Source organism: Nylanderia fulva, unplaced genomic scaffold, assembly GCF_048542155.1.
Source record: "Nylanderia fulva isolate GAGA-0341 unplaced genomic scaffold, ASM4854215v1 Scaffold11, whole genome shotgun sequence".
Taxonomy (NCBI): domain Eukaryota; kingdom Metazoa; phylum Arthropoda; class Insecta; order Hymenoptera; family Formicidae; genus Nylanderia; species Nylanderia fulva.
In genome coordinates this window covers 5139173-5161443 of record NW_028189302.1, presented here as the reverse complement: position 1 = coordinate 5161443, position 22271 = coordinate 5139173, and the positions used below count along the sequence as shown (strand labels likewise).

General features: G+C 30.5%; 5 protein-coding genes and 2 long non-coding RNA genes across 9 annotated transcripts; 4 read left to right on the top strand and 3 right to left on the bottom strand.

Annotated features, from left to right (window-relative positions):
* Positions 1 to 493: 493 nt before the first annotated feature.
* On the top strand, positions 494 to 3153 carry LOC146724962 (venom acid phosphatase Acph-1-like). Its single transcript, XM_085487119.1, has 6 exons — positions 494 to 639; positions 785 to 895; positions 1194 to 1462; positions 1724 to 2007; positions 2101 to 2312; positions 2733 to 3153. Exons 1-6 carry the CDS (start codon positions 535 to 537, stop codon positions 2958 to 2960), a joined length of 1209 nt encoding a protein of 402 aa, XP_085343245.1. The 5' UTR covers positions 494 to 534; the 3' UTR covers positions 2961 to 3153.
* Positions 3154 to 3421: 268 nt separating this feature from the next.
* LOC114936814 (venom acid phosphatase Acph-1-like) lies at positions 3422 to 8600 on the bottom strand. Its single transcript, XM_029310128.2, has 7 exons — positions 8395 to 8600; positions 6695 to 6729; positions 6297 to 6401; positions 4905 to 5170; positions 4420 to 4576; positions 3866 to 4195; positions 3422 to 3750 (listed from the first exon to the last, which is right to left on the bottom strand). Exons 1-7 carry the CDS (start codon positions 8519 to 8521, stop codon positions 3550 to 3552), a joined length of 1221 nt encoding a protein of 406 aa, XP_029165961.1. The 5' UTR covers positions 8522 to 8600; the 3' UTR covers positions 3422 to 3549.
* On the top strand, positions 4860 to 7044 carry LOC146724961 (uncharacterized). Its single transcript, XR_014925722.1, has 2 exons — positions 4860 to 5185; positions 5945 to 7044. It is a non-coding gene; the product is annotated as an uncharacterized LOC146724961 (long non-coding RNA).
* Positions 8601 to 8682: 82 nt separating the features above from the next.
* Positions 8683 to 13303, bottom strand: LOC114936815 (venom acid phosphatase Acph-1-like). Of its 2 annotated transcripts, XM_029310129.2 has the most exons (7): positions 12729 to 13301; positions 12300 to 12404; positions 11426 to 11691; positions 11029 to 11185; positions 10451 to 10780; positions 10130 to 10329; positions 9120 to 9150 (listed from the first exon to the last, which is right to left on the bottom strand). In XM_029310129.2, the coding sequence occupies exons 1-6, from the start codon at positions 12807 to 12809 to the stop codon at positions 10147 to 10149; spliced, it is 1122 nt and encodes a 373-aa protein (XP_029165962.2). In that variant the 5' UTR covers positions 12810 to 13301; the 3' UTR covers positions 9120 to 9150; positions 10130 to 10146. The 2 variants fall into 2 exon arrangements, with proteins under 2 accessions (XP_029165963.2, XP_029165962.2); XM_029310130.2 differs by lacking the exon at positions 10130 to 10329 and having other exon boundaries at positions 8683 to 9150; positions 12729 to 13303.
* LOC114936818 (uncharacterized) lies at positions 10682 to 12098 on the top strand. The gene is made up of 3 exons (XR_003820780.2): positions 10682 to 10758; positions 11469 to 11706; positions 12017 to 12098. It is a non-coding gene; the product is annotated as an uncharacterized LOC114936818 (long non-coding RNA).
* Positions 13304 to 14685: 1382 nt separating the features above from the next.
* D12 (YEATS domain containing 2 homolog D12) lies at positions 14686 to 19197 on the top strand. The gene is made up of 4 exons (XM_029310120.2): positions 14686 to 15268; positions 15439 to 18377; positions 18472 to 18545; positions 18637 to 19197. Exons 1-4 carry the CDS (start codon positions 15172 to 15174, stop codon positions 18767 to 18769), a joined length of 3243 nt encoding a protein of 1080 aa, XP_029165953.2. The 5' UTR covers positions 14686 to 15171; the 3' UTR covers positions 18770 to 19197.
* LOC114936811 (angiotensin-converting enzyme-like) lies at positions 18714 to 22269 on the bottom strand. Of its 2 annotated transcripts, none has more exons than XM_029310123.2 (10): positions 22045 to 22269; positions 21268 to 21535; positions 20991 to 21119; positions 20677 to 20789; positions 20389 to 20577; positions 20059 to 20326; positions 19888 to 19996; positions 19434 to 19828; positions 19219 to 19365; positions 18714 to 19098 (listed from the first exon to the last, which is right to left on the bottom strand). In XM_029310123.2, the coding sequence occupies exons 2-10, from the start codon at positions 21513 to 21515 to the stop codon at positions 18933 to 18935; spliced, it is 1764 nt and encodes a 587-aa protein (XP_029165956.1). In that variant the 5' UTR covers positions 21516 to 21535; positions 22045 to 22269; the 3' UTR covers positions 18714 to 18932. The 2 variants fall into 2 exon arrangements, with proteins under 2 accessions (XP_029165956.1, XP_029165955.1); XM_029310122.2 differs by lacking the exon at positions 22045 to 22269 and adding an exon at positions 21764 to 22009.
* Positions 22270 to 22271: the final 2 nt, after the last annotated feature.

The window sequence follows — 22271 nt, the reverse complement described above, 5'->3', positions numbered from 1 at the left end:
AGTAATTGTAAAAAACGTTTTTCTCTTTCTCGCATTTTTAGCAGAAGCTAAGGTAAACTACTTTTACTATCACCATGTTAAGAAAAAAACCTTTTATCAAAATGTTTCATGAAGAAGGCCAACTCGAGCAAATTTAGGTCTCATTAAAAATATATGTAATTAACATAATTACATGTACATAAATATAAATATGTAATGTTTTCACAGTTGCAGGTGTTTCTTCATATATATATATATATATATATATATATATATATATAAGAAGTTCATTATTTCTTATAACATTTTTAAAAAATTTTTGAATTCTTGCCCTACTTGATTCTTCATCCTGCATTTATTTTATGATTTATGTAAGCGTGCTATCTCTCTCAAATACGTTTATTTTGAACAAAGGAACATTATTTTTACGTACACCTTTACAGCTGGTTATATGAAGAAGTTTTATCAGTTTTATCGATATCACATTTGTCATCCGTGAACGGGAATTAACTTTAAGTCTAATGGCATTACATTTTCAGATTAGGTAGCAGCAACATGTCGTTCGGCATTCTCGGCAATTATTTGTCGATTGGACTATTTGTAAGTCTAAACGCGATTTTGATCACGAGTATACAGCCTGAGTTGAAATTAGTTAATGTGGTAAGTGATATTAATAAATTTTTTAATTTAAGATAAAATAACATTTAGCGTTTAAAATAAAATTTAAATCATATTTGTTCCAAATTATTTAAATCTGTGATTGCAAATAACTAGAAAAAATAATTCTTGTTCAATTTTTATACAGATATTTAGACATGGCGATCGGACACCCGATAACAACGGATACGAAATGTTTCCAAACGATCCCTATGTAAATTATTCGTTCTTTCCAACAGGCCTCGCTCATTTGACCAGTGTGAGTAATATACTTTTATCTCACTTTGATATTTTATGAAAGAAAGTAGTAGTGGCAAAAGAATATAAATTAATAAAAGTTTGTAAAATTGAATGATTACATTTCAAAAATTGAAAATCAACAAATTTTCAAAATTTTTTAGAAGTTATAAAACTAACATGTTTTTTTCTAAAAAAAAAAATAAATAAATAAATAAAATTTCGTAAAAATAAAAACTTTAACTAATTCATTTTAAATTTAATTCATTAATTCAAAATTAATTCATTCATTTTCACTATTATTTACGCAATTTTTATAGCAAGGCAAAGCTCGTGAATATGAATTGGGACAAGTCCTGCGCAACAGATATAAAGATTTCCTGGGCGAATTGTATCTGCCTAAGCTTATCATGGGTCATAGTTCGGATTACGATAGAACGAAAATGTCCCTGCAACTTGTTCTAGCTGCCTTGTTTCCGCCTACCGATACTCGTCAACGATGGAACGCTGATTTAAATTGGCAACCGATTCCGACAACATATATTCCACGTGTCGACGACAATTTTTTTCTAAGTGACGAGTGCCCACAGTAAGTTCAACTAATGTTATCCGAAACAAATCAAAGGAAGCCGTAAGTAGAAAATTATCGTTTAAATAAGAGTATCTATAGATCTTTTGATATAAAAATGCGTATTTCCGGAAAAAAAAACAAATACAGGTAAAATAATACAATATTTAGAAAATTAATAAAAAAAATAATTGTACTATAATTGCAGAGATGAAAAAAATGAATTTTCAAGTTTATAGATTTCTGCAAAAGGGAAACGAGATATCTGAGATTTTTTTGTAGATTCCTCGATGAATACGAGCGTATACTGAATTTGCCCGAAATAAAACAGAAAATGTCCCAATTTACAGACATCATGAATAAATTGACAGATCTAACGGGTAAAAAAATCGAGAAGCCTTTGGACTTGTATTATTTATATCATACTTTTGTATCGGAGTCGTCTCTGAATCTGACTCTTCCCAACTGGGCGTACGATTACTTCCCTGACGGTCCATTATTCGATGGAATTGTAACCGCATACGACATTGCTAATTTTACTCCTTTAATAAGAAGGCTTTACGCTGGTAAGATATATATTCAGAAAATTTGATCTTTATATTTATAACAATTTTTTTTTATACAATATATATTATTAAGAGAGTTTCTTTTTGTTTCAGGCCCGGTGATTCGCGCAATGTTGGACAATATGATAATCGCGCAAATGCCCCACACAAAATCACTGGATACAAAAATCTATTTGTACAGTGGTCACGAGAGCAACATTGCAACGATGTTGCATGCATTTAACTTGTACAAGCCTCATGTTCCTGAGTATTCCAGCGCGGTTATTTTAGAATTATTACAGCAAGATAAACAGTATTACGTTAAGGTGAGTGTGTTATCAAATAATATAATATTTCTTGATGTCTGATTAATTACGCCCCGATAATATAATTTAATCTATATAGTCCTTCGAGATACATACAATTTCTTAGATTTGATACTAAATATATCGATCGTATCTCTTGCGATATGATCTATATTAAAATTAATTTTTATTTTTTATTATCTTATTGCTTTCAATCTATCCCTCCTCTTGTTTCCTGTGAAATTTTTTATTAGTTTTCTTTACAAATATTTATCAAAGTGAGATAACGCTGCTAGTGATTAAGTTATCAGTTAATGTAAAATTCGTAATATAAAAATATATTACAAATTTAATTATTTATATTGCCCCGTTTTGATAATTATATTTAATTTTTCGTACTAATTACTATTTTATAATTTTATAAATGTTTTTGAAATATAGTTTTTATATTATCGGGGCATTCCATCCATCATCGAAGAACTTCAGATCCCAGGTTGTGAAAAACTCTGTCCATTCCACAAGTTCTTAAATCTAATTCAGGATCTGATTCCGTCCGATGAAGAGATGGTTTGCGATAAGAGAAAGACTACGGATTATGCTAAGACGGAATATTCTGCCACGTTGCAGAGCAAAATGTACAAATTAATCAGTAATAGCGCAAAACTTTAATTAAAATGTTACACACATAAAGTTATATTAAATATTCATAAATATTGAAATTTAGTAAATAATGATATTGTCATATATTTTGACAAAATATATGTGAATAGTTTAGTGATTAGTGCAATAGTGCAGTTATGCAATGAAGTGCTTTGTATAAAAAAAACATATTGTAAATATTATTTTGACGAAACAAATTTTATTTATTTGTTATACTGCTTATTTTGCCTTAAATGTATGAGTAAATCATATTTCGTCGACACTACAATATTAAATGATTGAAAAAAACGAATTAAAAATGTTTATTTTCTTAATTGTGATCATAATATATTGCAGATTACAATTGATTTCTTTCCATTTAAATAGAACATTGTACATTTTTATGTACTTTTATTCATCTTTTGGTAAAGTCTCAAAGAAGATACAATATAATGTGTTAGAAAAAGAATGAAAACAGATAATTCAATAAATTTCTTATTAATAAGTATATCATATTTTATTTTTTTCTTCCGTTTTCCAAATTGTATTATTTGCGAGTACAAAAATAATACATAGAGTAATTTTTATTTAATCTATATAATACCTATACAAATTTTTTTTATAAATGTCTATCTAATCTTTCAGCGAAGAGGTTCAACAATCCATTATTAATTATATCATCCCACAAGCAAGCCATCTCGTGGTCTGAAGGTATTATTTCACGAACGAGCTCCAAATAAGTACTCAAAGGGCATATTTCATCACACCCTGGTAGCTTAATATTCATCAATTCTCCTGTGGAACCGGTCCACAGAATAATCTTCGAAGGAAGCAAACATTCAGGTAGTAATATAATTTTCAATTTAAAATAAAATTTATATAATTTCTAGTTGTATAATTTGTTTCAATTTTAATTGATATTAAAATATAATTACCCTGATATGAAGATTTTGTTGCTCGTCTCGTAACTTTTCGAATATAAACGTTGATCCGTAACCTGGTATTCTCGGCTCGCTGATATTATGCACTCTGGCAAATGCAGCGAGATTTACTTCGTGGCCACTGTACACGTACATTTTGCGCGGATTCGTATGATGGTTATTCACGTTCATATTGTCGATGAACTTTTTGATCAACGTACCGCCGTTCAGTCGCTTTAATTGAGTCGTATACGAGCGGATATCGTACTCTAGCACCAGTATATCCTGCATTTTCCGGTACACTTCATCGGTGCACCATTCAGGTAAAGTTAAATTCATAGCTTTCTGAAATACGGGACAAAAATAAGTATATATTGTTGTCAAATATTTACAAAAATTAAGAATTTTCAATAATTAAATACATAGATTTACACATATGAACTATTAAATAATTTTTGATAATATTATAAACAAAAGGTAAAGAGAAAGGAAAATTCAATTAAATTTTTCATATATGTAAAACATTTTTATATAAATCAATATATTTACCTTAAAAAAGTTTAACTTACTTGTGCTGTTAGTAAATTGAAAACTTCGTAAACAAAGAGTGGTTCCTCGATGACTAAACCCGTTTTCTCGCTAAAAAATTTATAGAAGTCTTTGTAAATTGCGATTTTATCGCGGACTTCTTTCATTTTTTTTACCTCGGTTAAAGCTGTCTTGTAGCTAAAAAAATATTATTACAACTAATTATTCTTAGGAAAGTTCAAATTATTAATATAATGTTTGTTAAATTAAAATATCCTGCTATTAAAGAAAAAAAATTATGAATATTTCTTGAATATTTCCAAATATTGTTGTGTAGCCATTTTTTTTTAATTTTTAGGAATACATGCAATTAAGAAATAAATAATATGTAAAGCTGCTAACAAATTTGAAGAAATGCTATTAAGTCTGAACATTGTTCGATATTAGTATTAAACTTTTATTACAAATTTTATGTATTAAAAATATTTTCAAAACACAAAATTTGTAATAAAAATTTAATACTAACATCGAACAATGTTCAGACTTTAATAGCATGTCTACTTTTTCAGGCACATAATGCGTAGGAATAGCGAGCCACGGTAAATCCGGATTCCACATTTGTAACGCATCTGGAGGATATAATCCTGCTAACATTAATTGAAGAGACATTTTTGTACGATCGGTATCTGAGCTGACAGCATAGATATCACGCGGATGATAAATTGGTCCTAAAAATTTGTTGTAACGTTGTCGCAACATTATACCGATTCGATATTCCGTCAGCTTTCCTTGCTGCAAGATTACAGAGTAAGTGTTTATTTTTTAATAAATGATAATTCTTAAGAGTCGCCAGTAATAAATAATGAAAAACTCTCCTCCAATTTTAAAGTCGACCAGACTGGCAATAATTTATTTTAAATAATTAGTTTAATTTACAACGTTTCGGCTGTCATTGCAGCCCTTTTCAAGTAATCAGATTAATACAATAAATCATATTTACAGCAAACCCCCGACAAAATTAACCATTGTTTTGATGAACAATGTATAACTGACAGAAGTAAGCCCGAAATAAATAGATGTTGACTGTTAGTAGAAAACTTAGTCATTACGCGTTGAGGAAATATAAAACCACTGTGGTTTTATATTTTCTCAACGCGTAATGACTAAGTTTTCTACTAACAGTCAACATCTATTTATTTCGGGCTTACTTCTGTCAGTTATACATTGTTCATCAAAACAATGGTTAATTTTGTCGGGGGTTTGCTGTAAATATGATTTAATTTTTAGATAGTCCAATCTTCTATCAATAATATCTATAATTAATTAGAGCCTTAAAAGCATACAAAGGTAAAAGGGAGCATTATTTATATTGAATATATCTATAAAATGATATATTAATAATAAAAATACAAAAATATTATTTCATAAAATAATTGTAAATAAGACAAATTTTAATTTTTTTAACAATTTATAATCATATTTTTGATATTGTCTGCGGATTAAAATTTTATTCGTGTTTATATAACATTATGTGAATATAAAACTTTCTAATTTTTTTCACATTAGCACTTGTGACTGATAACAAAGAAGATAAATATTTAGTTATGTAATATTTAATGTAAAGCAACATTAAAAACATAAATTGAGTGATTGTAGAGTAATACATATATATGCGCAAACACAGACTTCTTGCTTTGACGTACGAAATAAATGAGATAAAAGAAAAAAGTTTTAATTTATCGATACAATGACATAAGTTAATAAAAATAATAAATTAAAACACGTGACATCTTTGCAAAATATGTGCTCCCTTCTAAGATTAATATTATAAAATTGAATTTTAATAAATATATTTTATCCTATTATTAACCTTATAAATATGATATTTTATCGTATTATTAACGTATACGTTACTTACGTTGGTTAATTGGCCAATACCCCATGGTTCATAAGTTGATACATTATATGGATCTTTGGGATACGTTTCTTTAAACAACGGTGTCCGTTCTCCATGTCTCATCAACTGATATATGCGATATTCGATATTATATTACATGATTACTACTTACATATATCATATAGATACTTAAATAAAAACTGAGCAAAGCTTATATCATTATAATGTCTTTTTATTATATTTACTTCTTTTACTCTCGATTCTAATTTAATTTTCTTAATTCTTTGTGTCAAAATTTTATACACATACTGTGTCTTTTTATAAATATAAATTGCACTATTGTCACAAAATTTCATAAAGATATTAATATCACAATGTCATATATATATACAATATATTATATTGTTATATTTACTTACCACTTGAATCAGTTCCAAATGAAATTCGGATTGCCCTAAGGATACAAATAAACTTAGCAAGAGCACAAATGTTTGCACAAGCACATAATACATGTTTTGTAATAAAATGAATCTCCGAATACGTTGTCCGGATTAAGGAAAATAAGAGAGCGTTTATCTGCTCGAAGAAAACCGAGTGAGGTTCGATACTCAAGACGTGTAAGATAAACGCAGACTAATAATATTGCGGTACTGGAGAATGTATTTAAATCATCATGAGACGTCCTTTCGTTATCTATCTACCATTATATTTTCGACTCGTCATTCTCAAACATTCTTAATTGAGAGCTCGATGAAATATTTCGCGGAAATTCTGCGAAAAAACACTGCGATAATATTCGTTTCGAAATGTTAAGAGATATGTACACAAAGACATATTTTTCTGCAATAACAGTAAATAATGAGATTGTTGTCCAATAAGAAATGGTAATATAAATATATGTATATATGCGTATTTGTCTTTGTAAGACTGTAACAAGATCAACTGCTAGAAACGATAGAAGGATGATACAAAGTGGAAGCAAAACGCTTGTATAAGATTATAGATAAAAGACAGATTGTGACAAATCAATTAAACTTACAATGGCTTTAGAAAACTCTGCAAAGCCAATTATTTTGATAATTTCAAGTTTAATTTATTGTGTTATATTTTATTTACTATATTTCATGTTCGATTTTTTCATTGAGGTGTTGGAATTTGAAGTTAATTTATATTTATATTAAAAATATCATATCAATAATCGATAATAATATTTTTAAACTTATTGTTTTAATATCGCAGATAACAGTGACGCAAAAGTTTTATATTTATAGGTAGAACAATGTTCGATTTTCAAAGATCACGCGTGGGATGTTGTGTATATATATATATATATATATATATATATATATATATATATACGTATATATATATATATATATATATACACAACATATGTATATATATATATATATATATATACACAACATCCCACGCGTGATCTTTGAAAATCGAATATATATATATATATATATATATATACCTATATATATATATATATATATATATAATAAACGTTAAACTAATATATAAATTATTAATATATTAATCAAATCCTTTTTTGTGTTTTGTTGCAATTAAAATCATCAAAGAAGATTAGTTTACATTCGTGTTAAATCAGCGACATTAAGTCAACGATTTCACATAACAACAATACTCCTAAATTCCACTATTTTACTTATCGTTATCTTCAATTCAAAGGTTGACTTCAATTATTTTTATATAATAATTCAACATTGTTTCATTTAAATTTTTCGTTTCTTTTACTCAAGAAATTATTCACGCATGACGATATTTCTATTATTGAATTATATAATAGTGAAGTATAGTTATACTCTAGTAATCTTTAGTATTGTTCTGCAACTTGTGCAATGTATATTTTGAGACTTGGCAAATCTCAGTGAATGAACAATATTAAATAGTGCTCCTACTAAGATTGGAAAAAAATAATGATTATGATTTAAAAATTCTTAAAGATATAGAAAAAAATAATATATTATATAGATTATATAGAAAAAAATAATTATCGTATATAAATTATCGAGACTGCTCTCGAGGCTCCTTCACATAATTCGATGCGATCTATAAAATCATGCATCTGTACACTCTGACATTTACGTACTCTCGTCGCAAATCGGATCGAGGTCTTTTTCCATGCAATATTGTGCAATCACGATGGACGATGCAACGTAGTAAAGAAATAATAATAACGTCGAACGATGACGAGACAGAACATAATCCTGCGTCATTATCGTGTTTGTAAAAAATGTGAATTCTTAATCAACCACTTTTACATATACATGTTAACGCATCCACATCAGGAAGCGCACTGATCGAATGCATCTAATCGCAGTCAGGTCTAGCTCGAGTTTAAGTGCTGCAGTTGCGCGGGACGTAGATCTCGTAGGGGAGTTACGTAACTTGCATAAACGAAAATGTCAATCTCATACTGACAATGAATCTATTTTTTGTGTCATTATTTTTTTTCTTTTTTGCTCACAATGATTACAAATAAATATTTGTCTCCGTATTAATTAGCCATAGCCTTTTCTTTAAAAAAAAAAAATAATAATAATAATAATGTGTCGTCATTGCACGGTGCATGGCATTGGTCACCTTATCTTAGGTACCGACCGTTGCATTGCTATTTGTTTTGACCTGACGAGAGCAGATGTTTTCATTGTTGGATGTCGACAAAGTTAGTAAGATAAAATTTATTTATAAAGAAATATATGTGTTTCTTTAAATAAAATTTTGCGCACAAAGATATACACAATATTGTAAAAATCGAGAGGATTTCTCAAATAAATGATTACCCAAAATTTAAGTAAAAATTGATGAGACTCACCGATATGATGTGCAGCATCGGAGTTGTAAACTGTAAAATAAAAAAAAACATGGAAATTATATACTAAAATTTTTAAAAAATTATTTACATTGAATTTAATGATAAAAATAATAATTAAAAAATAATAAATAAATTATTTATTTATTATTTTATAATTTTATAAATATCCTTTTACATATAAATTACAGTTTTTATATTATCGGGGCATTCCATCTATCATCGACGAAATTCAGATTCCAAATTGTGAAATACTCTGTCCATTCGTAGATCTAATTCAGAATCTGATTCTGTCCGATGACAAAATGATTTGCAATAAGAAAAAGATTACACGGAGACGGAATATTTTACCACATGTTGCAGAGCAGCATATACAATTTAATCAAGAAAATCAATTTAATGAAGAAACAGCAATAGCGCAAGGCTCTAATTAGAATGTTATATACATTAGAATGTTATGTACATAAAGTTATATTAAATATTCATAAATTTTTAAATTTAATAAAAAATGATAGATATCATATTTTGACAGTGTATATGTGAATAGTTTAGTGCAATAATGCAGTTATGCGATGAAGTACTCTGTATAAAAGGAACATATTGTAAATATAATTTTTCTAAAAAAAATTTATTTATTTAATTGTTATATTGTGTATTCAAATTGAGAATGACTCATATTTTATTAACACTACAATGTTCGATTATAAACGATTCAAAAAGAACATAATAAAAATGTTTATTTTGTTAATTGTAATTATATAATACATTGCAGATTAAAAATGATTTCCTTCCACTCAAATAGAACATATTGTCAAGTTTTATGTAATTATCTTCATTTTTTGGTAAAGTCTTTCTATCAAAGAAGATATAATGTGTTATAAAAAGAATTAAAACAATAAATGTTTTATTGATATATCACATTTTATTTCTTTCTTCCGTTTTCCAAATTGTATTATTTACGAGTACAACAATACATATACATATAGTAATTTTTATTTAATCTATATAATACCTGTGCAACATTTCCTATCATGTTCTATATAATTTTTCAAAGCTTTCTTGGATTATATCATCCCACAAGCAAGTCACCTCGTGGTGTAAAGGTATCATTTCACGAACGAGCTCCAAATAAATTTTCAAAGGACATATTTCATCACAGTCTGGCAGCTTAATATTTATCAATTCTCCTGTGGAACCGGTCCACAGAATAATCTTCGAAGGAAGCAAACATTTAGGTAGTAATATAATTTTCAATTTAAAATAAAATTTATATAATTTCTAGTTGTATAATTTGTTTCAATTGCAATTTTAATTGATATTAAAATATAATTACCCTGATATAAAGATTTTGTTGTTCGTCTCGCAACTTTTCGAATATAAACGTTGATCCGTAATCTGGTATTCTCGGCTCACTGATATTATGTATTCTGACAAATGCAGCGAGATTCACTTCGTGACCGCTGTATACGTACATTTTGCGAGGATTTGTATGATAATTATACACGTTCATATTGTCGATGAACTTTTTGATCAACGTACCGCCGTTCAGTCGCTTTAATTCAGTCGTATACGAACGGATATCGTACTCTAGCACAATTAAATCCTGCATTTTTCGATATACTTTATCGGTGCACCATTCAGGTAAAGCTAAATTCATAATTTTCTAAAATACGGAAAATGAAAGTATATATCATCAAATATTTACAAACATTAAGAATTTTTAATATATTTATTATAAATATATAGAGTATTTACATTTGAACTATTAAATAATTTTTGATAATATTTTAAAGAGAAAGGCAGTGAGAGAAAGAAAACAAAATTTAAATTTTCACGAAAAAGTAAATTGATCCGATATATAAAATATTTTTATATAAATCAATATATTTATCTTTAAAAAGTTTGACTTACTTGTGATGTTAGTATATCGAAAATTTTGTAAACACTAAGTGGTTCATTGACGACTAATCCCGTTTTCTCGCTCAAAAATTTAAAAAAGTCTTTGTAAATTGCGATTTTACTGCGGACTTCTTTCATTTCTTTTACCTCGGTTAAAGCTGCTTTGTAACTAAAAAATATTAAAATTACAATAAATTTTTCTTAAAAAAGATCAGAGTTTTTATAAATGTAATGTTTGTTAAATTGAAATATCCAGTTATTAAAGAAAAACATTTAAAAATATTTCTAATAAAATATTTATTGCAATACATGCAATTAAGAAATTAATAACAGGAGAAGCTGCTAACCAATTTGAAAGAATGCTATTATTTTCAATACACAAAATTTATAATAAAAGTTTAATACTAACATGGAACAATGTTCAGGCTTTAATAACATGTCCATTCTTTCAGGCACATAATGCGTAGGAATAGCGAGCCACGGTAAATCCGGATTCCACATTTGTAACGCATCTGGAGGATATAATCCTGCTAACATTAATTGGAGAGACGATTTTGTGCGATCAGTATCTGAGCTGACAGCATAGATATCACGTGGATGATAAATTGGTCCCAAAAACTCGTTGTAACGTTGTCGCAACATTGTACCAATTCGATATTCCGTCAGCTTTCCTTGCTGCAAGATTACAGAGTAAGTGTTTATTTTTTAAAGTTTTTAGATAGTCCAATCTTGTATCAATAATATCTATAATTAATTAGAGCCTTAAAAGCATACAAAGGTAAAAGAGAGCATTATTTATATTGAATATATCTATAAAATAATATGTATATTAATAATAAAAATAAAAAAATATTATTTCATAAAATAATTGTAAATAAGATAAATTTTAATTTTTTTAACAATTTATAATCATTTTTTTGATATTGTCTGCGGATTAAAATTTTATTCGTGTTTATATAACATTATGTAGATATAAAACTTTCTAATTTTTTCACATTAGCACGTGTGACTGATAACAAAGAAGATAAATATTTAGTTATGTAATATTTAATGTAAAGCAACATTAAAAACATATGCGCAAACACAGACTTCTTGCTTTGACGTACGAAGTAAATGAGATAAAAGAAAAAAGTTTTAATTTATCGATACAATGACATAAGTTAATAAAAATAATAAATTAAAACACGTGACATCTTTGCAAAAAATATGTGCTCTAAGAGTAATATTATATAATTGAGTGTTCATAAATATATGATATTATTATTAACGTATACGTTACTTACATTGGTTAATTGGCCAAAACCCCATGGTTCATAAATTAATCCATTATATGGATCTTTGGGATACGTTTCTTTAAGCAACAGCGTCCGTTCTCCATGTCTCATCAACTGATATATGCGATATTCGATGTTATATTACATGATTATCACTTACACATATAATATATATAAAATAGTATACTTTATATAAATATATAGATACTTAAATAAAAAACAGAACAAAGTTTGTCATTATTAATTGTTTTTTTCATTATTACTTCTTTTATTCTCGATTCTAATTTAATTTTCTTAATTCCTTGTGTCAGAATTTTATACATACTGTGCGTGCATTTTATATATATATAAATTTATAAAGTGCACAATTTAGACGCAGAATTTTATAAAAATATTAATATCACAATGGCATATGTATAAAACGTTACATTTACTTACCACTTGAACCAGTTCCAAATGAAGTTCGGATCGCAATAAGGATACAAATAAACTTAACAAGAGCACAAGCACAGAGTACATGCTTTATAATAAAGTGAATTTCCGAATGTGACGTCCGGTTTTATAAAAAAGTGAATCTCCAAATGTGAAATGACGAAAAATAAGAGCTTTTTATTATCTACTAAAAAACGAACGAGGTTTGATACGTTAGGCGTAAGATAAATACGATAAATACAGATTAATTAAGATGTGGTATTGGAGAACATATATACATATTTAAATCATGTAATGTTCTTTCGTTATCTGTCGACCACTACTTTGGACTCGTCTTTCTCAAACATTCTTAATTGAGAGCTGAAATAAAATAATTGAGTGGAAATTCCACAAAAATATTCATTCCAAAATGTGTAAAAAATATATGAACACACAGATAGCACAAGCTATTCGAAAAGAATTCATTTGTATGTCACCAGTATGTCACCAATTTTGAGTATCCCTTTTCAAATACATATAGAATTCATTTTATAAAAATTAATTCTATTTTATAAAATAAATTCTATATGTATTTGAAAAGGGACTCAAAATTGGTGACATACAAATAAATTCTTTTCAAATAGCTTGTGCTATCTGGGCAATCAAAGCCATTTTTCTGTAAAAACAGTAAATAATAAGATTGTATATTGATGAAATAAAAAATTAAAAATTTTATATCAATGGTTGATAATATTAATATTTTTGAACTTATTGTTTATTAATATCGCAGATACCAGTGACGCGAAAGTTTTATATTTTAGGTAAAAAAAGATATTCGATTTTCAAAAGATCACGCGTGGGATGTTGTTATATATATATATATATGTTAAATCTTAAAACGTTAAAATATATATATATATATATAAATATATAAATATATATATAAAATATATATATATGTTAAATCTTAAAATGTTAAAATATATATATACGTATATATATATATATAAATATATATATATATATATGTTAAATCTTAAAACGTTAAAATAATATTTGAATTATAAACATATTAATCAAATTCTTTTCTGTGTTTTGTTGGAATTAAAATCATACAAAGGAGATTATGCGTGTTAAATCAGCGACATATTATAAGTCAATGATTTAATATAATAATAATATTCCTAAATTAATACTATTTTATTTATCGTTATTCACAAAGGCTGACTTCTATTATATATTTTTATATAATTATTTTTCTATTATTTTTATATAATAATTCATTGTTTCATTTAAATTTTTCGTTGCAATTACTCTTATATATATAATAGACATCGGATCCCGACATCGATAATGGAGATGATTTCTGTAAAATTATTTAATATTTTTTTTTGTTTTTGTTATTTTTTTAATTTGCCAGGGGGGAAGATTTAACCCCCTCCCCCAGAATCCTCTAGTGCAAATATATAAAAGATTCAGGTTATGGCAATCGCAATTGTGAATAAGCATAAACAGATATATAATAAGATTCATATGATTATCAATACTTGAGTATATTTTGGGCATTTTTCTATAATTAATAAAAGAATCGACTTACACATTTTCGCCGGCGCCATTTTTCGTGTAGGACCCTCTTCGTCAGGAACTATCTTCATCGTGACAGCTTCGAAACACTTTGCACTCGCGTAACTTTTTTCATTCGCGACGAGCGGCGACGCCCGGATCTTACAATTAGTTGTCACATTTTCGACTCGTTTTGGTAAAACGCGAGAAACGCGCGAATTTATTCGCGCGCGAAACGAACCGATGCTTCTATCTTCACGTCGCCGCTTTAATAATTTGCAAAGGAGTGGGGGTTCAATTTCAAGTCCACTCTTCAAAGTGCAGAATTGGACCGACCAATCAGAGACCGAGGAGCTCTTCGTTCTGATTGGTCGAGGTTCATGTAAATGTTTCATGCCAATGTAAACGCGCCTTTTTTTTGACGTAGCGGCATCCAATATGGCGCGACACGCGTTTGCATTCCATCTGCGATCGGAGTATAATAATGTGGTTAAAGTTTTATTATCGGTTTTAATATTTCAACGAGTGCACAGGTTATTTTGTATTCTCGGATGAACGGTAATATTTTTTTAGTTAGGAAAAAGTCGTCTTTTGATATCGATATCGTTTTTTAATAGTTAATACGAGTGACACTACGTCAACTTTAACCTCTCTTTACACGAGTTCCAGTTGACACTTTAGTACACGTTTATAAAAGCGATATAAGTTATATATTTAATAATTATGCGAATACTCGGCTATTGCGTGACAGAAAAGAGGTATATTTAATCTAATTTTATAATCGAGGAAGTATTGTTTGATATCGGTCTTATTTTTAAATATTCGCATTAACTCTAATTTAATTAAACGTAATCTCACGTTTTGAAATGACTTTTGTCTCATTCATAAAAGCAAGTAAACGCGATAAATGAGTGCTCCTGAAGAATCATTGAACGATCAGGATCCTGATTATGTTTCCACAATTTCCAACGATCAAGTTCAACAGAAAATTTACGAGGAAAATGGTAAACATATTGATTCTGCATCATTTTATAATAAGTAAAAATTAATAAATTGAAGAGAAAAATTAAACTTTTAAGAAATTTATAAATAAATTTATGGAATGGTTTTTTATATTATAGTATACGCATCATAGTATTTGTATCTAATTGTAATATATTTTTTTGTTTCTTAGCAAGAAACACCACTGCAAGAAAAATAACTGCGATAGTGGAGAAGGAATTTGGAAAGGAAATCGAGTTGAAGGAAAAGGAAATTCTACAGATACAAGAAAGATTGCATAAAGCCTTGAAGACTTTTCACCTCTTGCGCTATCTCATAATTACTAAGTTTTACGATCGCAAACAGTGTCAAATTCCTCAAGTCGCAGAGACATCGAAACAAACGAGAATTCATCCTGCGATTAAATCATTACTCGGAAAATATCCTAAATCCGTTCATTGTGCAAATCTTGCAGTGGCATCAACATCTACAGATCCTGGATTGTCATGCAATGACGAATCTCTTGCACCAACTGCAGCCAGTAGCACACTTAAAACTGAAGAAAACACGGACAAACATGTGTTGCAAGGTGAAAAGAGAAAACTGCCAGACGAAGAATGTCGACCTCGTAAAGTGCCTCGCTACATACCACCAAAGAGTAATGTGTCAACCAAGGCAGGTCCCTCACGCGGCAATAGCCGCAAAGTCTGTAAGCGTTTTGTTATTGGTAACATATCCAAGTGGATCGCACCGGATTGGCGAGAAGACGCGTCTAGTCATAAGTGGACGATATACGTGCGCACTGACGAAGGCGAAATTAATAACATTAGTACTTTCGTCAGTAAGGTGAGGTTCTTCCTGCATCCTAGTTACCGTCCAAATGACGTCATCGAGGTCACGTCGTATCCGTTTCATCTGTCCAGACGTGGATGGGGCGAGTTTCCTGTTAGAGTACAGTTACATTTTAAAAATGTTCTTGATAAACCTGTAGACATTATTCACCATTTGAAATTGGATCACACTTACACAGGATTGCAAACACTAGGCTCAGAAACTCTGGTCAACATATGGATTCATACAGAGTCATCTAATTTTGAACAGAATGATAGTAATGAATCTATTCAATCTTCCTTTAATAACGCATCCATAAAAATAGAACCGAGCAATGATAATAGTTTCGAGTTTACTCGTAAACAATCTACAGTAAAATCTATGGAAACTACGGATGAACAGATGAACACTTTCGAAGAAATTCGAGTGAAAGAAGAAACAATTAATTCGGAAACACACGAACAATCTAATCTATCATCGGATTTAATATCACCCGAGAAATTGAGAAACGTCGGAGTAAAAGTTGAATTCAATAATACAACCATGAACACATGCAACAACAGGAATAAATCTGATCTAGATGAAACAAATTACATTAAGCATGATCATAATTATGTGAGTAGACAGTATTTCGATTCTGATTGTTATATCGAAAGAAAAGGAAACACAACTATAGAACATTTTCTGGAAAGTGACTGCGCTTTCGCGACCAATTCATCAGCAGTTGGCGATAAAGAAGAGGAACTTGACAATGTACAAATTACATCTAGATTTAATAGTGACATTCAGTCTTCCAGTAGTTCTCAGTCTTTGGTGATCTCAACCGTACCTGAAAATTATTTGCAAGTCAACGCAGCATTTCAAGAAAGAAATAGTCAAAAGAATTTATCGTCGCTCGATTCGAATACGTCTAAAATTGAGAAAAATATCACAACTAAAGACACATCATTGACTAACGACTTTCGCAAACCGTCTGATGTCTCGCTCGAGCGATTTAACAACTTGCAGAAATCTGCGAATTTGTCGAATACTGCAAATTCGCATTTAAAGCCTCTGGAAATCTCCATACCACCACCGAATATATTTACAGCGCCAACCAAAAAACGTATGCTTCTTTTGGATGCAAAATCGATTGCGATGGGCATGACAAATATTCTCTCGTCGAAATCAAACGAGAACTCGAGGAAGCTCGTCGATGGCAACGTGAAACTTTCCATCGCAAGAGACGGTAACATTGCGAAATTGAACGTCCGCATTCCTCAGACTGTAAGCATTCTGAAGAAGCCATCCGACATGAAGACGAACCCACGACAAAATGGCAGCGACAAGAAGCCTGCAGTACTTGTGCTGAAAAACACTAACAATTTCCTGCTGAATGTGAACGAAAATGTGCCAATCTTGAAGATAGCAGATTCACGCAATCCATATAATTACAATCTTGCTGAGGCAACGAAAGGAAACGTTTCTTCAACCATCAAGCAGGAATTGATGCCAAAAGCAGAGGACAAGCGAGTAAAGATCACGTTGGGCAAGGACAAATACAAGATACAAAGCAAGCAGAAACTGTACGAGGCAACTCTGTACTCGATCGACGATGTGAATATCGTCGACCCAGAAGCGTTGATACGATTTATCATACGACGATTGCCGATAATCACTCAGGACGCTCGTGATCCCGAGTACAAGTCAATACATCCTTACGCATGTTACAGCGAGGAGGAATATTTCGCTCACAACATCGGCAAACAACGTGCGCTGGAGTGGTATCGCGCCAAGACGATCAGAAGATGTTTTCTACGAAAAGCAGAGAAGCTGATACCGTCCGATCAACTATGGAGCGTCAAGGAGATCATGCTATGGGCGAGATTGCACGGCTACACACCTAGTCGAAAAGCCTCCGGCATATTGGAAACGATCACGAAGAAGCTACCCGATACTACGACATCCACTGCAATCCCGATCACGTGTACGGAATCAGTCGCGTTGCAAAAGTGGTTGCAAACCTGCCAGGAAGAGTCTAGTTATCGGCTAGATGCTTGCGTCGAGGACGAAGAGATCGACGTCGAAAGGATCGAGCAGAGTTCGTGTGAGACGATCACGATTGACCGGAGAAAAAACGACGATAATCGAACTAGCGATTCTTCAGCCGATTCTAAATTGATACCGCTTGAACTTGATCAAAACTTGTTGCCATTCCACAATTTTGTATGCGAGACCGCGCGAGATATCGGCATCAAGATTCAATCGGAAGAGATTGTTCCTGGTGTTTTGTACAGTGCAGCTAGTCGCGTAATGATGCGGGTAAAGATGATTTCTTATGCAAATTTTGCATTTACTCTTTTTAAGATTATAAAATAAATGTTACGTTGTCATTGTCAAAATGGTGTTTTTCCAGGTTGTCGAATGTTTCGTGGAGGATCTAACTCGAATGTCATTGGCGAAAGCTTGGGAAAGAAATAGCGAAAATGAGTAATTATCTGTTTTTCATATATCTTGTTGTATGACATTATTACATGATATTATTATCTGTTCTATATTACATTTTTTTTATATTTCGCAGATGCCCCAAAGTAATTACAGTGAACGACGTTCGTAATGCTCTCACGAGTCGAGAAGAATTCGACATTTTCACGAACGAAGGTCTGGGTTCAATACAACAATCGTCGAGTACAAGGAAATCGTCTAGTTTGTGACGACACATGTGTGAATGAGCAAGCAATCTCCTAATTACAGATCGGACTATGGAATATAATTTGGTGCAGTGCTATTTAACTACATCTACAAGAAGGGTGCGTTAAAAGAAATTAAGTGCGCACAAACTTACATGAAGAAACAGTTCGAGATATTTCACTCGTCTCAGTCCCAACCAACTGGAATCTTATGACGCTCGACTTCGCGTTGTAACCATTCACGAACTGGCTCATAATAAGCTAAGAGTGGCTCCACACGATATTCGGAATATCCCGTTATCACACGTAGTGCGTGTCTCCAGTCTGCGCTGCTTCCAAGTTTCATCGTCGACCTGGAAGCGAAGTAAGCTAAAAACTGTTTTCATACGTTCATTTTTAACTATTTTTGTTTTTCTGAAAAAAAGCGAAATTAAATTTATCATTTTATGTAAGAGTTGATGCTATTTACCGACCTCAAGAACTTTCCCGCATCCCTCGATCTATAAATGTCACATTTGTGAAGAGGTAATTCGAATGCCGTGGAACCAACTGACAGACCCAAGGATGCTTCGCACATTCCTTGGAATAATTGAATTTGCAGGAAGTTTCCCAGAAAATATCTATTAATATTAAATTATTTATTAGGGTATTATTGCGCACGCTTGTTATCGAAATTACTCGAACTTACCCAGCATAAGGTACACTGTGAGCGACATGAAATTTTGCCATAGGATCGAAGAATTTCTCGGATCTCGGTGACGGCGGCACGACGCCCATATATCGACGATGCAAAGTCCACCAGAATGTGTTGTATCTCGAAGGTTTCGTCTTGCCAGAGAAGACAGACCATCTCCATTTTTCTATTATCAATCCGCTGGACAGTTGTGGTATTTTGAGCAGAGCTTGTGTCAGAAGAATAGCCATTTCTAATGAATTCTGCGAACGTGAATTAGTCTCGGACGAACTGACGAACGATGTGGACGTATTACGTATTAATCCCAGACGTTGCATGTGTCGAAAGGAAGTTGCACTGTACGAAATAGCATCGCCTATCGACTCGTGGAAAGCACTATTGATTCCATTCTAAACAAATAATTCGTTATATTATATATATGTTTGAGACTTACAGACTTTTTTAATACCTTAAAAAAAGATGATTGATTCTGATATGCCATATAATACTGTATATGACCAATCTCATGATAAATAACGTTAAAATCTTCTGGCCTCGTCTCTAAACATGCGATCATTCTAAAATAAAGCGCAATTAATTAATTGCGTTAATTTTATAACATTTATTGTCGTGGAAATACCTGAAGTCATTCTTATTGTACATATTGACAGCAGTTGCGTGACAGTTGGATCTCCTACCCATTTTTTGTTCAAAGATAGAATTTTTCCAAAATTCTGGCGTCAAGGAGGGAAATCCAAGAGACATGTAAAAATCATTTGCCTTTTTTATCATTTTAATAACATTATAATTTTTTTGTATCATTGCGTTTGTTAGGTTCGGCATAATCGTGGTGTAATTTGGAAATATCACGTCGATCAACGCTTCCCAACTTTGCGACCACAAGTTACCTGTAAGAAGTATCAGTTAAGAAAATGATGCGTCTGTCGTCTTGATTGACGACTTGATTTACCTAACAAATGAGCGGGAATTGGCAGAGACACATCAACAACGTCGGGATACAATCTCGCGAGATGGAATCTCACAACAGCGTGAAGAAGACGATATAATGGCTTGATACGTTGATACATTTCTTCGAACATGTCCTCCAAATCTGGAATCTCAAACTCCTCCCTCCAGTATTCTCCGATATCAGCGTAGCCTTGCATACACAGTAAGATTTAATTATTATTAAAAATATCTCTGTTTATTTTTTATTGTTTTAAATTTATAAATATTGTTGTAAAAATGTATATTATACCATTCTTTTGCGCAGCAATATTTTGGAGATTAACTAATAGTCTAAAAAGTTCTTTTGTATGACTCATACGATTTCTCCAAGCAGTCCAAATCCAACGTAATTCTCTTTCGTTTCTAATTAAATATAAATGTTTAGAAGGAACTACATGATAAACATCGTGACAATAATATATCTGTTTAATCTTTAGAGGATAGGCAGGTTTTTTCATGAGTTTATGATTTTTATTTATGTAATTTTTATATGCATTGAAGTGGTAAACCACAAAAATAAGCTATCTTTATGTAATTAATCAATAATGTATTGAATATACATACCTCGAAGTCGCCATTAATTTTGTCGCGTCTGATTCATCGTTATAACATTTCCATTTATAATCTTCAATTTTACAAATCTGTGCAGAACCATATACGGATGACAACAATTCTTTGATAACAGTAATCTCTCTGTAATAAATAAAAGATTGATTTTGTGGGCAAGAAAAAAATGAGCGCAAAATAAAAATACATTGAAAAATTTAGAAATAAATTTAATGGAATACTTATTAATTTATATTATAAAGAAATTTTAATTGTTAAAAGAACTTTATCATACGTTGCCATTTCATTGGTGTATTTTGGCCCTTTGCACAAAAAGCGCAGCAATTTTGGATTCACGGATACTCCATTATCTTGAAGGTCCATAAATTGTGCGCACCATTCATTTCTTCGATTTAGTTTTAATTGGACAAATTGCATATACACTTCTAATGGTACGCTGGAATAATTTTTGAAGGTTTGCCATTCTAAATTAGCGATCGCTCGATTCAGTAATTCAAATTCATTATTCATCCGGTCAAACATTCCATAATTAATCTCTTGTACTATTATGTAAGCAGAAAAATATATATGAATTATATTATCAATTTTATAAAAATTAACACATAAGTTGACTGAATCAAAGAATTGTGAGTTATTTTAATATTTGATGCCCTATATTTTTAAAAATCTGAATTTTTATAGAACGATATAATTTGAGGATGTAACTGATCGAAATATTATATAATAATTTTTTTATTTACACAAACATTTTTCTAATATAATCACTGTACTTTTTGAAACAGCATCACTGATACGAAGAACGACACATGCGACGAGGAAAAGGAAGAATGTATTTTGTAAACGCAGCCTTGGATTAATTGTCATATTTTACGATACGATAAAGTCGCACTCTCAGAAAGAATTAATCCTTTCGCAAGAAAAGCGGAAACATTTATCTCCGCGTATTCGAGAATCAATTCGAACATTTTCTCCTCGCATTTGCGCCGTTCTTCGTATTTTCTCTAGGTGACAGGGATATATATATATATATATCTTTAATCGAGAAACCTACGTTGTTTATTCTACGGTAAATTGCTTTTCATTACAGTCTCCCGTTTCTGGTTTCAATCATCCCATCCTATCAAAAGAAAAACACTCATCAGCTTTTCATTTACTTTCCTATTCTGAGAAAATGAGATTTAAAGTACACATCTTTATGAAAATGCTGACATATATATACAACAAAGTTTTATGCGCAGAATTAAAAAAATATATATTAAACAGAAAAAAATTTTATAA